Source organism: Bombus flavifrons, chromosome 8 (assembly GCF_040668555.2).
Source record: "Bombus flavifrons isolate JBK064 chromosome 8, iyBomFlav1_principal, whole genome shotgun sequence".
Lineage (NCBI taxonomy): Eukaryota > Metazoa > Arthropoda > Insecta > Hymenoptera > Apidae > Bombus > Bombus flavifrons.
In genome coordinates, this window is record NC_138449.1 from 14,445,111 (window position 1) to 14,460,351 (window position 15,241).

The window sequence follows — 15,241 nt, forward strand, 5'->3', positions numbered from 1 at the left end:
CAACTTTTATCTCACGTTCCACCAATTACTTCTTCTTCCTATTTCGTCTTTCGTTTTCGTGCGCTTCCTTTTCTATACACTACTCTTTTTCATCTTCTTTTCCACGTTATTCTCTGCTCGTTACACACCACCGCTCCCCAATCCTCTTCTCCTCATATAACGCGTCATTCACTTTCTTTTTCACTCTATATATTTTTCAAGCTTCTATTTTCCTTAAATCTCGGTTCGCCACTTTCCCACATTTTTCCTCCAAGCACTCTCCGTTCTCTTTTTTTTCACCAGACCGATAACCCAACTCTTGGCCGTCGCGTTTCAACTTATCCCCCGTATAATTCATTCTTCCACGCCGCGATCTCGCGCTGAATTCTCTACGGCCACTTCTCGCCGGTTAGATACTCGGCCGCAATCAAAATGGAACGTCTGTCTCGAAACGGCGCACCTGTTACCGCTCACGGGAGCTGAAAACTTCGCCGTTCCACCTGTCATCGTTCTCACCGCGAACGCTAATTGGATTGAAAAAAGAAACGGATAATGTAGGATAGAGGAAAAACAGAAGGATGGAAGAACCATAATGGAGACAAGGGAAGAGAGTAGAAAAAGAAGTGAGAAAAAGCGGTACGGTCGTCACTTACCTTATCGCCATACTCTTCGCTTTCAGGTGATGCCATCGCTGGTTCATCTCGTCCAGGCGTCGTTGCAGCATAACCGCGTCATCCTGGCTGGCCAGAGAACTCAACAGCTTCCGGCCAGTACCATTCAGGGATGCGTACACGTCTCGGTGTGTCTCGATTTCCGATTGCAGGTCCTGAAACATCCAAACAAAGGGTAACGTAAATTTTTCTCTTCCAGTGTTGCTAATTTTGTATTATATAAGAAGTGAATTTTTAATGGTTGATGTCAATCCTCAATTAGTACCAATGGATTTTAGTTTCAGACGATGTACAATGAAGAGCATAGATTAAATATTACGTAGAATTTTAGTACGTTTTTCATTACAGTTTATATTGTGAGTTTTAGGCGATGAAGGCCGTCGATAAGATTTTTAATACAATTAAAAATAAATAATTCAATATTAATTCAAATTATCGTAGTCACCATGATCCAATGATACCAATTGAGAATTGTTTTTATTCTCTTTATTCGTAAATATTAATTTAGTAAAATTAGCCAGAACTATCACTCCTATTCCACTAAATTGAACGTTTGTTTAATTTAATACGTTTCTACGATTAGTATTGTCGTATATATCAGTACTGTATGTTTGGTTTCTGTAATAAATTAAGTTGTGCCTATCAAAAGGACAACGCTTCCCAAACCCAAATAAATTTTTCCATTTTTCGTATTCTCGTAACGAAAAACAGAAATGGCAAAAATGTCGACCGACGCGTTACTCGTACAAACTAATCAAAACTGTGCAGGATTGAACTGGGATACGGAACTTCAAACAGAGACATTGTAACCAACTGTAACACAAGCGAAAAGCGTAACCTCATAGCGTAGCGTATACAGAAGCGTTAAGAACAAACAATATATAAAATAAAAAGCGATCGATACAAATTACCGTGTACGATGAAATTTACGATCGTTGCGTAATCATCGTGGAAGCTAATTTTGCCACTAGTTAAAATATCTCGTGATGAACGAACGATGTTATTATCGAAGAAACATTCCATGTCAGCGTGAAATATCCGACGTAGAAAATTTCAAGAATTCGCGCAATATTGCCCTGGGATTTTCTCGACGGGAGAGTACTCTGTGGAAAGTATACGTCGAAAATAGGGGGAAAAGAGAACAGTGTTTCGTCATCGTGATGACGTGAATTGCGGCGAACGCTTGGCCAGAAGTGATTTATGCCGGGTTCCCCATGTACGTCCAAGCTTTGGGTCCACAGTTGACGTGCGCCGATGAAAATAAATCGAGGTCGATGCAAGTGAATTAAGAAATATTCGTTGCTCCGCGCTCTATATACTCCGCGCAATTTCCACAGGTACCAGGATCCGAATAGGAAAATTTTCGTTCAAAATCAAACGTAAAACATGGTTTCGTTTCTGCAACTTGCTACTCGCCGTAAGCGGATTTCACATTTTTCCATTCCTTTCTCGTGGATCGTAAAATCGATGCAGATGCAATCGGTGATTTAGGAGAAACACTGTTTTATGGAAATTTATTTATGGATACTGTGTATATATTGGTATTTACAGCGAAAGATGTATAGCCTCTCTCCGTTTTGGAATTTAAATTTATATCGTTTATGTAAAGGCTAAATTCTAAAAAGTAAAAAAGTATGTCGTCACATTGAAGCACTTACTGTTAAATTATACGTGTGTTTTGCCAAATTGTATCTATTCTAAATTGCATAATACGTACCGTACTAAATCGCAAGTGTAACAACCTGCTACTAAATTGCGACTGTAACTACCTGTTACTAAATTGTACATGTTGTGCATTTACAATTTAATAAATTTAGTGGTATCTAGTTAGTTAATTTAGATCCTTCAAAATAACGCAACATCCTTTCATTTGTTACAATTTATCGTTCGTATAAATACTGTACGAATGATTGGTTGTACTATAAAAGTGTCGAGGAAATATTCTTACGGCGAATATCCACGATTCAAATAGAAACTAGCGACGAGACTAGCTTTAAGGGATGATCATCCAACTACTGTACAATTCCGGTAAAGCCGACTGTCGAAAAGAAACCGTATGAATCATCCAAACGTTCTAACCGTGCAATTTTAAACTACCCGCAAAATCCTACGAACCTCCCCATTCACAATCATCCCTTTCACAATGAATTCTCCATTCGCTGCGAAGGTATAGTTCGCCAAAAACCACCCCTAACGCACAATGAAATCTGTCGTAAGAAATGATTAAACAGACGGAATGTCATCCTGTGACGATCAGACATTCAGGTCATAGCGGAGTTAAGAAGAATCGGTGAATATCCAAAAGCCTAAGAGAGGGTATTTTCGTTGGAAAAGAAAGCCACTCGTATGTTCCATCCTGTTGGCGAATTTTCTCCACTACGGGGGATGCGGACAATAATTCAATAGCCTTTCTTCTCGGGCCACGGATGTTAACTTCTATAATTCAAACAAGTACAGATTGAAAGTCGTTCCGGAATTGAATGCACGCTGTTTTCCGTTTCGCATCTCCGTTTTGCGACTCTACTAGTTTACTGTAGATAGATGATAAATAAGCCATAGATGAATAGTTAACCAGCAAAGAGTTTGATTAAAAGATGACCTCGCGTTCTAAATAATAGACCGAGCATTTCTACGAATTTATGGGGAAATTTGAAAATGCGAAATATATAAATATTTGAATATGCAGAAACATGTAAAATATCTAAAGCGTAGTATTCTCTATGATATTTAATACGTAAAACAATTTCCTATCTTGGTTTTTTTTTTTTTAAATTATATTCAAAAAATATGAACTTGCATAAAATAATTCGCAATCTATGAAGTAATCGGTGATTTCTGGACTACTGCGAGTTCTAAAACGAGAGTCCCCCGAGTTTCACTGAAGTTTCCAGTTAGGAAAGCCAAAACTATTGGAATTCAGGAATTCTATGGAAGAGATATTTTTTTCAAACACGAATCTCTCTTGAATCAACGCAGTTGACGCGTGTAAAGGTTGCATCATAAAACGTAGACGATTCCATAGCAGAAAATGTACCGAGAGTGATGCACAGCTCCGGCGGAATTTATGTGGGCGATAACACTTTCGGAGAACCGATTGTTCGCCATTTCAGATGGAAAACGTTGGCTCGCAAATTGTTAGTTTGTAAAAGGTATTTGAATTTTTTACGATCGCCATTGTATCATCTAATGAAATATCGTTCACACTGGAAATGTTTGAAAAATCCTATCGTTCCTTTTGATATTTCTTTTAAAAGATTGCACGATAAAATGATAAAAAGGTTGATTTAAACGAATTATGGAATAAAAAGTATCGACAGTCGTAAAAATAACAAGATATCTGGAATTGATTGGTGCGGTGGAACAGCTGCTGCATGGCTTTTTTATCGCTCCTACGTGTTCGACGCGGTAAAGTTGCGTCCACAATTTACGGTACAACCTGTACACCGGAGAGGAAGAGCGGCAAACATAGATGGCAAATATTGTGGTACACGATGTGCAGCGGTGCAAGGAACTTGTTTCAAAAGCGTCGGGGTACATCCATCAAAACGCTTTTCGTCAGAGTGCTGGTCGAAAGTGCGAATCGGTGACGTTTAATTGGAACACCAGATATCTGAACGATGAAGTTTGATAGCTGTGGTTGGATTAATCGTCGGCCGAGTATACGCCAACGTTCACACACGTTGAAAATTCTCCATTTTATTATACTGCGTTGTTTTTTTGTATTACTGTAGAAACGTAGTATGCATGAATCGATAGAAAAATTCTTATGTTTTTGTCCAGTCGCGAACGTAAACAACGAGTTTACAACAATCTTATTCTTCTATTATGTGTATATGTATACAGAAAATGCAAAAGCGATCGATTGCCTGATCAACGTCCAATCTCATTCGCTGATTCAGCTCAAACTGCTGTACTTAGGAAAAGTGAAATTTGCACGCTATACTTTCTTCACGACGCGAGATAATTCTCCACGATAATGTTCAATTTCGCAGAAAAGAGTTTAGAGAAGAAAGCTAACACTTTTCTGCTGTTTGCCAATCAAGTATCACATCGTAGGATACCGATCGATCTCGAAGAGGCTGGAGGATACGATACGCCGTCTTAACGGCGCACTTTCAATGCAGATTAAATTTTCCGAGTAATGGGTGACTATAAAGTGACCCCGGTGAACCGATGCAAAGAAGAAAGAAGCGTTTAGAAGAAATTCGATGGGTAGATGGGCTGGAAAAAACGCACAATGTAAAGGGTTTTTAGCCAGTCGACGGCGCTCGTGCTTCTTATCGGACCAACCGCCCTGCAATTACGCAAATAGCGCGTTATCGATGGCGCGTCATGAACGATAAAATCGCTCCATTTTTCCTCCGCCTGTCCTTTTTCCTTTCGTTCTCTACAATTTTAGTTTTCGCGAAAATATAGAAGGAAGGACTCGGAAGATTTTCGCTGGTGATTTTATCCTTCGTTTAAGCTCAAATATACAGGAAATTAATTGTTAAGACGCTTGATAACGAAGTTCACGCGAAAGTCTAGATGTACGGAGTATTCCGTGCGACACTGTTGAAAACGCAACAGAATACTTCGGCACGTTCCAATATCGTTTCAATATCGTAATATTCTTGTAACACTCTAGAGACCAGTGTGACGAATCCTAGAACTGTAAAAGGTTTCGCGATATTGTTGCAAATTTTTAATTACCCCGAGGGTTACCCGAAAGCTTGGTAACAATTTTCAGATTGCTCAGAAATTTCTGTGAATATAGATTTTTAATTTATCGCGTTCCAAGTTCATTTTTACAAGGCTACAAAATGGTATATATATAGTTAAGAATGTAAAATTAAAAAAAGAACGTTTTTACAGCTTATTCTCTTTGCCAATATTACGTGTTTAATAGACCGTTCTTTATGCGTCCAGCTAGTTTTGCAATCTGCGTATTTTACAGTTTCAAATATTCCATAAATGCAAAATATCGGCAGTATAGCGATTAAAAAATTACGAGTCACAAAATGACCTGGCTGCTCGATTATCTCAGTGACGATCCGCGCAAACATCGGTAATTAAATCAATTTCGCGTGCGTTTGTATGGCCACGATTCAATTAGAGCGGCGAATCCTTACGCTCGAATCGAAGTGCAGGTTTGCCCGCGGCGAAGCGAGAAGCGTATTACCTGTTCCCATGCCAAGGACGTAATATTACGTCTGGGAGGCGAGATCGCTTTATTGCCTGGTGTTGCGGCTCCTGATAATATTTCGAACACATGGCGTACACACGTAATTGCCAAAGGAAAACACGGTTACGCGGCCGCCTCGCGAATAATATCCACGTTCCATCAATCATCGAACGCGAAACACGTAACGAGCCAAGATATTCCGAGCCGCGACAAGACAAACGACTTCCTTCGTTAATTACGCTATTTACGATCGGCTGACGACGCTTCAAATTCTTTCACGTAGCACCTAACGCGTTTAAACAATGTTGTCTTATCGCTATATCATCCTGCAGTACGTATGACGATCGACTTAAATCAAACGAAAGAGGAAGCTGCTGTGATCGAGTCTATAAAAATTTGTTTTTATTACCCTCGTCCTGCAAGGGTAAATTTAATATCTTGCTCGTCTCGTACAATGATTTATTAAGCAATAACGCTTGCGAATCGACAAGAGGTAGATCGTACAGAGAAACAGAGTTTTAAAAAGTCCTGCTTAGACTTTAAGCGATATTAGAGCTTTATGGTTAGACAACTTCTCAATAGAATTTATTAATATTGGATATAATCTCGCTTATAAAATATTCCTTCTTTGAAGTTATTAGTAAACGTGTTACCGCAGGAGAACATTTAATAAACAAATTTCGCTAATAATATTATTTTAGTTACGCCAGGTGACTTTATCGATGACGGTTGTGATTCGAATTACCAACGTCCTTTTGTTCGTTTAATTCAGACGATGTACTGTATATTAATTATAGTCATATCAAAGCATAATTCTCTTTCAGGTTTCTAATTTCTAATTCATATACGTCTAATTTTCGTGACATTTTCAGCAAACTCCATACATATTCCGTATTAACGTTCTGCGGCTGCTTAAGCTGGATAATTGAATTCAAACCAGAGGTCTGTAAACAAAATTCGCGTCGCAATACTCTCCGTAAATCCCTGTCAAATTTTCCAGCCGGATTCCAGCCTTGCCGAACCTCAATTTCCACTGCCAACTGTTTAGTATTGCTAGCTCTCTGCGACGTGGCTTCCGCCGATGCCACCCGTTCGTCTTTTCGTCGTGTCGTTCACAGGAATTTTCTTCCTTTTTACTCTAATTCCAGCAATTTCGAACATCGATCTATGCGCAGACGAGCAATACGACGTCGCGCAGTGGTCCACGGTTAAAGACTAACCGTGAAAGTTTCGTCGAACTTCAATGATTTCCGAACTAACGCGTTTTATTATCTACTTGCAATTTTCTACCCCTAAGGATCGAGTTTACTTCTCACCATTATTTCATTTATCTCTCCTTCGATTCTTCCAAGATCTTCAGTTTTAATCTCCATCGTTCCTGTAGGATACGTTCCAATCCACAATGCAGATTTTATCGTCTCCACCATCAACTAATATCCCGTGCGAGTTTGATAGCGTATTCCTATCCTCGACGATATTCTTTTATACGCACGGTAAACGTTTCGATTGCACGGTTATTAAATAGTTTCGATTAATTTCATTGTAGCTTGACAAAACGAACGAGCAACGCGACATCGTAGTAAAAATCGTCGAAAATCGCTATGAAATTGAATAAAATTCTATTTCTAACGGTGCACGCGAATATGCAATCCCGTTATCGAAAATGTAAAAGCGGCTAAAAGCTTCGCGCCGTTGCTATAATATGGCAACGACGTCGTGCCGTTTATCCGCGTCAATTCTCTAAAATTTAATCGATCCCATTGCGCACGATGAAAATTTTACATGATACGAAGACGAGCCATTCCGTCGGAAACGACGGAGGGTCGAGCATAATTCAAAGGGGCTTCGTCTTTCGAAGCGGCCTGTTCCACGTGACGTATTTAATCGGCAGTGTCAGGCTTAATCAATGTCTGACACTTAGGCGGTCGGTGACGTGCACGCTGGCGAGGATTTCTAACGGGGAATTGCCGATTACCCGTCGGTATACCGAGATTCCTCGACTGTTCCGCCAGTTGAGAGAGCTCCTTCCCTTGGAGGCGTTACTCCGCAGGGACAAAGCCGGCAAATTTACGTGATCTATGGACGAGACGACCTAAACGGTATTCACATAGAGCCGTGAAACCTTCTTAGCGGTTTGTCACGTCGCGTCGTTGAATGATTTTGCACGGAAGTTTTGCGAATCGTTAAAAAATCGTCGTTTCATTATTTTATGACGGTCGATATCGCGAGATACCTTTCTCTTATTACAATAATAAGCGCAATGATTATAACGATACGAAGTTGCTTTGCCGGTCAGAAATGTTAGGATGCATAATGGCTATATTTATGGAGAAGATCTAACTTTTACTTTGTTTGATATTGTACGTATATTATTATATAATGCGCGTATGATGAGAAGGAAGTAACAAGTTTGTTGTAAGATAATTGGCGAATAAGAGCAACGTTCCAATGCCTATGATCGATAATGTATTAATTTTTCGACATCGATTAAGCACACTGACAATCTCTCGTAGTCCAAAACACGTAATAAAATTGAACTCGATATTCTATTTCACTCGATTCTTCATAGTTGCAACGTGTAAATCATATTATCTTTTGTTATAAATGGATTCGATAAAGATACGCGCTACGTAACGTAAATGTATCATCGATTGTAAAAATATCGAGTATGAATCGGTTGGAATCAAATTCCAAATGCTGTTCGGACTGCAAAGGATCGAGTGTGCCCCCTGTCGGTTTTCAACATTTTTTTTTACAGTTTCGTACATGTAGTTGTAGTAGCAAAATGGTTCTTCGAAATCACCGGTGAAATTGAAAACTTTGCGCCACTTTCGAATGGTTGGCTCTTTGATCAGATTAGTAGATCGAAAGTTTCGAATGGAAATGGAGTGTGTTCAGCAAGCGATGGAACTAATACTGGATATACTTCTCTATCGAATTGTTCATCGTTCCATTTGGATTTCGTTTTCCAATTGTTTTCCCAGTGATTCATACCTTTTTTCATTTAATCACCGACGCGGCTTCGCAAAAATGACTGAATTCGCCGCTTTTTTTCCGAAACCCGCTGAGAGGATCGTTTCTCTCTCCACGAGATCGCAAACAAACCTTATTGAGAAAAAATATTTTTCTGTTAATTGCCCTAGCTATTGCTGACTCGAAGGTAGATTCTCGTATCCACGTCATCGTCTACGATGATTCTACAGTATACAAAAAAAAAAAAAAAAAATAAATAAATAAACAAATTCTGCAATTTTACTTTGTTATTTATACACTTTACTGTCTCGTTCTACATAGGAAAAAGAAAATCAATAAACAAGCTTTTTTTTTATCATCGATTAGATTCTGTTCACCGGAGAGACTGAAACAATTTTTTGGATCTAATAATTTCTTCACTTAGGAGTTCCCTATCTGTTTATCTGTCGTTTCATTTCTCTTCGAAATAAATTATATAATATTTACACCTACTGAAACTAAAATGAACGATTTAAGAGTTGCAACGTAGCATAAATGGCTGACTACGATATAACAGAGATATTCTTTTTGAAATCTCTCAAGCTACCTATTTCGAATAACACGTGAACCGTAAGATAAACCAAAGATAATCACTGCTCGTCTCCAACGTATCGTCGTGAACGATCAAACATAGGCGTTTACCTGTTCGAAGAGATGCAGTTCTGCCAGCAGCATGTAGGAAATGTAGATATACCGTGCGTCGTCCGGTTTCTGCTTGCCACGTGCTCCCCGAGGGAGGTTCCCCTGAAGGGTGGCACGCCCCCCGGGCCAGGTGCCCCCTTTGCGCACACTATCACGATAATCCACCGTAATTACGTACCCGGAAGTTCCACCCTCATCACCCCAACTGTCCAACCCTGTCCTCCAACGTTCCACGTCCTTTACCTGTTCACCCTCTTCGATTTCGACGTTTCGACACTCGATAAATACACGCACGGATTTCCGCCGCTGTCCTCGCACATCCTCCTGCGTCCTCTTTCGTTCCACCACACTGTGCCACGCATTTTTCTCTCTCGTAATTCTCACCCTCTCACCCACGCACTCCGTTTGGCAACTAACGCGCTTGTTTTCACCGTGATCGACGCAGCAGCTGTATGCAAATGCCACGGCATTTGCTCGAATTATCGATCACTGATTAAACGTTGCACACGGATCTTGTCTGAACGGGTGTCGCGTGATACGTGCGTGCATTTCATACGGCTGACCGATAGCCGTGCAACGGAAAAATCCAGGAACACGTGTCGCGATTTATCGGCAAACAACATTTTAAACAGCCGCGCTAATGAGCACTCGGAACGCTTTGCCTCCAGTTTTTGTCAATAATCGGCGTTTCTATCGGTTCTCGTCGATGGTAGGAGATTGGGTGCCGAGTTGAACGTTTGTCGAACATTGCACAAGTTACGAAGAAAAATTGGCGGACGAATTTGAAGATGAAGAAATTGTATGTACGTCTCGCTGCACTTAATTGTGACTGGGTGCAAACGTGAAAGAAGAAAGAAAAAAATAGTACTCTGATGGGACTGATTTCAGTTTTGTAAATTTACGCGTTTAACGAAGCGGAAGTTTGGATCGTATTAATTAATTTATTCAGGGACGACGATTTTCTGAGAAGTTTTAGTCGCACGTTGAGATGCTGGACATTTCGAGTGTATAGTTATTATTCTTTATTTTGTTTTCAGTCACTTTTAAAGGTCTTGTTTAAGTTTTTCTTTTTTTTCACTAGTTTTCACTTAAGCGATAAATACAATTTTCAGTTCAGTTTGGTTCGAACAATCAAAGTTCCATCCGTTTTTATCCAAAGGGAAACTCTTAGCTCATACAAGTGCTATCAAATATATCACAACGTCAAGAGCACATCGACTCCATTGTTAGAGAAAATCCAATTCCTTGGAGAAAAATTGGCTTCTTTATCCCCAGATGGATCAAACAAACGATTGCCAATTACACGAACGTTATTCAGTTTCTTATAGGAAACTATCTATTTTATAAACAGTAACGTGTCTTTTCCGTTCCAATTATTATTGATTCTTAGATTTCAAACTAGAAATCTAAAGAATAAAGAAAATTCCAACTACGAAAAAGTCAGCGAGACGATGCTCTCCAATTCTAACAGCGTAATTTCCCACTTACGACCTAACGATCTCCTCATCAAAATTTCTATTATTTTCTAGATTTCGCTATGTTAGCGAATTACGAGACAGAAAGAATTTTAACTACAGAAGTTGAACAGGAAAATCAACCGCAAATCGAGCAACGTAATTTTCAATTCATAACATCAATTACCAACTATCTAACAGTCATTTTGAGCCGTGTGAAGCACAGGTACATATAGAGAGGTACAAAAGCCATCGATTTCAGCCGGAGAAACGATTAGTTCTTGCAGGATTCGAATAGGACGCATCGTGTCAGGCACACGTCCTGGCCATTGTTACGTGGAATCCAATTCCTCGAAGAAAAATTATCCCTTTATCCCAGAAGGGGTTGAACAAACGGCGCTCGAAAGAGGGTTGAGCACTCTCTATCTTGTTACGAAATCAATGACGCGTGTCCACCTCCTTTTTCGAAGCGAGAGCTGGATAAAATGTGGCCTCGAGAATGGAATAGGGGCGCATTCTGTCGGATTAGAAAGCGAGCCATCTTCCTGGACCCGATTGGAACGAGGCTGTGAGACTCTGGTGGCGATCAAAATAAAATATACGAGACGCGGAATCGGACTACGGGGATGAATAATGCATCGAACGAACAGCTTGTGGTAAGTAACGAGGCGGATTTGTAAAACATCAGGCCTCAACCCTGTCACGACATCCCCGATGAACCGCAAATAATTTAGCTACGTTTCACGCGGTAGTCGACAGAAACGAATTCCACTGATTTTCTTCTTTCCTTATCGAGCAGGATCCCTTGGTATTGAAAATGTATGACGGAGGATTTTTTTTACTAATTAATTCTTCTAATTAATAGACGAGAGCTTTTTGATTATCATACATATGATAAAAGTAATTGCAAGTTGACGAGAAATAGGGAAAAAGTAAGAAGAAGTAAAAGGTATGATATAACAAACACTAAAGTCAAGCGTATAATACTTTTATGACGATTAGTAGTCATCGATTACGATGAGATATCGTCGAAAGTATAGCCTTACGTAATAGTCGAAGTTCGTGACTTGAATTAGGAAACATACGAAGTTTTCTTCGTGAGTATGATGGAGATTTGAAAAATGATTTGATTGGTTGAAGATTTTTTCGAAGTGTCGATACAAAGGATTGGTAATTTTTGAAGTATTTTTTTCATCTAGAAACGTTCCTTTTCTTTAAACCGTTTTGATACTTATAAGTATAGGATTTAATCCGAGATAAATGAGCAGGATAACGAGTCTGAATAAAATATACGATATTTGAAAGATAAATCCTGATTTTTCTCTCCGTTCGAATGATTCCATCTTATTGTCCGTTCTAACACTTTCGCAAACCTGAATCTTTGTCTTTTCAAATCTTCTGATCTTCGCCGAGAAGATAAAACCGAGTGGAATTAAAAAAGAAGAAACGAATATTCGCGTGAAATATAAATCTATTCATGGAAAATTTTTCGAGACCCCTTTCGTCGTTTATGAAACTCCATTATCCCTTGGAGAATTGCACCGTTGGCATTGGGAAACGCAAGACAATAACTCGATCCGAGATTAGCGCGTCGTTTCGCTTCGAAATCGAATATTATTTCTTGAAACGAAGTTCCCGACGGCTCGTGGGAATTTTCAGAAGCATAAGGTGTGTTCCCCTTTAGATTGATAACAATTTCCAGCGAATGAAATGCAAAGTGAATGTCGTACTTGCAAACGAGTTCGAAGGGAGTCCCGTCGTCACTTTTTCGCCTCACGCGGACTCAACGAGGGAAAAAGTCTCTTTCTGGAGGACGAAAAGAACGAAAAGTTGCCGGCGAATAACTCGAGTTCTAGGGTCTTCAACGATGCAGATTTCTTCGTTGTTCCGACTAACTGTGACAATCACGGGAAACTCTCTGTATATTCTTCGGATAAAGTCGCATGGCAGCTTTTATGATGGATTAAAAAAATCTGTCACGAAGCAAAGAAAAGTTCGCGAAACTACCACTTCCCCGATAATTCGCAAGTTTCTCGATTCTATTTATTATTTCTTCTTTTTCATAACTTCAATATCTTTTAGGAACAATAAGAAAGGAAGAAAAATCGAATGAAAGAAGAACGCAAGACATTATAAATGTATCATTTTTTTCTAATCTTTACACGTCTGTGAATTCGACCAAGCATTCCATAAGCGCCAGCTTATTGGATATTTGTTTAAAAACTACGAGACATAACATAGAAACGTGTAATTTGGATCTGTTAACTTTTCTTACCGTTTCAATTTCATTAACAAAGATATTATATTTAAAATTGCAAAGTGTTGCTTGATTTTCAATCTCCTAATTATCAGTTAACTCGGTTAATACCAGGTATGTAAATATGAAACCGGAATTTGCCTATGGATGACCCTAGCTGATAATGTAGTTATCACTAAACTGCGTCATTGATGCCAAAAGTCTTTGTTGACATCTCACAAACATTTTCGACTCAGAACAATACAAGTTTCATACAACAGCATAGTTTGTAATAGCGTTGAACATGTCAAATTTTGTGCCTGGAAACTACGATTTGCGGACAGCATTGATTTTCTGTTACCATTCGAAGAAAACTGCTGCAGAATCGCATCGAATGCTTGTCGAAACTTACGGTGCGCATGCTATTGGTAAATCACAGTGCTTCGAGTGGTTTAAAAAATTCAGAAGTGGCAATTTTGACGCGAGGAACGAAGAACGTGGAAGACCACCGAAAAAGACCACCGAGCTGTTAAAACCTGGCGAAACCGTTAATACCGAGCGCTACCGACAACAAATGATCGATTTGAATCAAGCTTTGCGTGAAAAACGACCGGAATATCAAAAAAGGCAACACAAAGTAATTTTGCTTCGTGATAATGCACCATCGCATACAGCAAAACTGGTCAAGGAAACGATCGAAGCGTTCAGTTGGGAAATACTTTCGCACGCGGCTTATTCACTAGACTTGGCTCCGTCCGATTACTATTTATTTGCATCGATGGGACACGCACTTTCTGACCAGCATTTCACTTCTTACGAAAATGTACGAAAATGGCTCGATGACTGGTTTGCCTCGAAAGAGCGACAGTTTTTTTGGCGTGGCATCCACCAATTGCCAGACAGGTGGGAAAAATGTATAGCTAGCGATGGGCAATACTTCGAATAAAATATTTTTAATCATTTTCATACAATAAACGTGTATTTTCTATACAAAAATTCCGGTTTCATATTTACATACCTGGTAAGTTAATATCCATACGAAAATGAGCGTGTGTTTAATCCAGACCTGTTCAATGCGCCAAACGTTAAAATATAATTTTAAAATCATGTTCCCCAAACTTCCAAAATATTCCTCGAACATTGAAACGTAGCTGCACGATATTTTTCTCCGAATCTCAAAATAAAAATTAATTCAACATCAAAAAGATCGCCAATACGTCAGACTTTGGTTTTTCATCCACTCGGTTGGTTTCCCCGCGACTACCAGACACGCGTCGTTCATTTTTTTCTCATCGTCGGTGGATAGGGGTTGGCAAAGCTACGGGTCGTCGACGGAACCCATTAACGGCGTCTACGGTTCGGCACTCTTTTTCCCCCCTGCTTTCGTCTCGATTCGTTTCGGACCCGACGAGAGGGCGAAGCCTGTCACACGAGCTTCGTCAAAAACTGAAACGAGAATCATTTCCCTTACCCTTCTTCCCTCTCGCGGGGTAAGCAGGGACAGCAGCGGAGAAAATTTCATTTTAATATCATCTAAATGTCATGGCACCGCTGCAAACCGTTCGGAAGAAGCGCCGCTGTCGTTTGTCTTCTGTCGAAAACACATGGCATGACTTTCGCGACGAGTGACTGCCAGAGAAACGAACGACAGAAAGAGCATCTCTCTTTTCGTCGAACGTTTTGACAAATAACGAAACAATTCCACGAATTTCGGTTATTACGTGCGCCGAGTTTGCGAACGTCATTTAGTTATTTGGAACGTATATGGATTAGCTTCTAATATCACAGAAGGCTACGGAAAAGAGATAATATTGGAAGGATTGTCGTTTTTTTTTTTAATTTACCCTGAAATTTATTATTATCTATAGCACTGCCCTTTGATAATCGAACTTATGGAGGTAAGTCGTATCTTTTTTCTTCCGAGAATCGAACATTAATCGTATAATTGGACAATGAAATTGAGAAATCGTCGTAAAGAGGTCGGAGGTGATCGATCGAAAGCTCGTTGACCGAAACTAAAATTGTATTTCGTCAGAGAATCGTTTATGCTTCTATACCAAGACAAAGCTAATTTCAGTTTACT

General features: G+C 39.6%; 1 protein-coding gene across 8 annotated transcripts in view; it reads right to left on the reverse strand.

Moving 5' to 3' along the window:
* The window catches only part of LOC138182547 (dystrophin, isoforms A/C/F/G/H), a 439,773-nt gene that overhangs the window by 98,798 nt on the left and 325,734 nt on the right, over window positions 1-15,241 (reverse strand). For all 8 annotated transcript variants that reach the window (XM_069118516.1, XM_069118515.1, XM_069118511.1 and 5 more), the window contains one exon: window positions 633-805. In XM_069118516.1, the coding sequence (XP_068974617.1) occupies window positions 633-805 (173 nt within the window). The remainder of the gene's footprint in view (window positions 1-632; window positions 806-15,241) is intronic.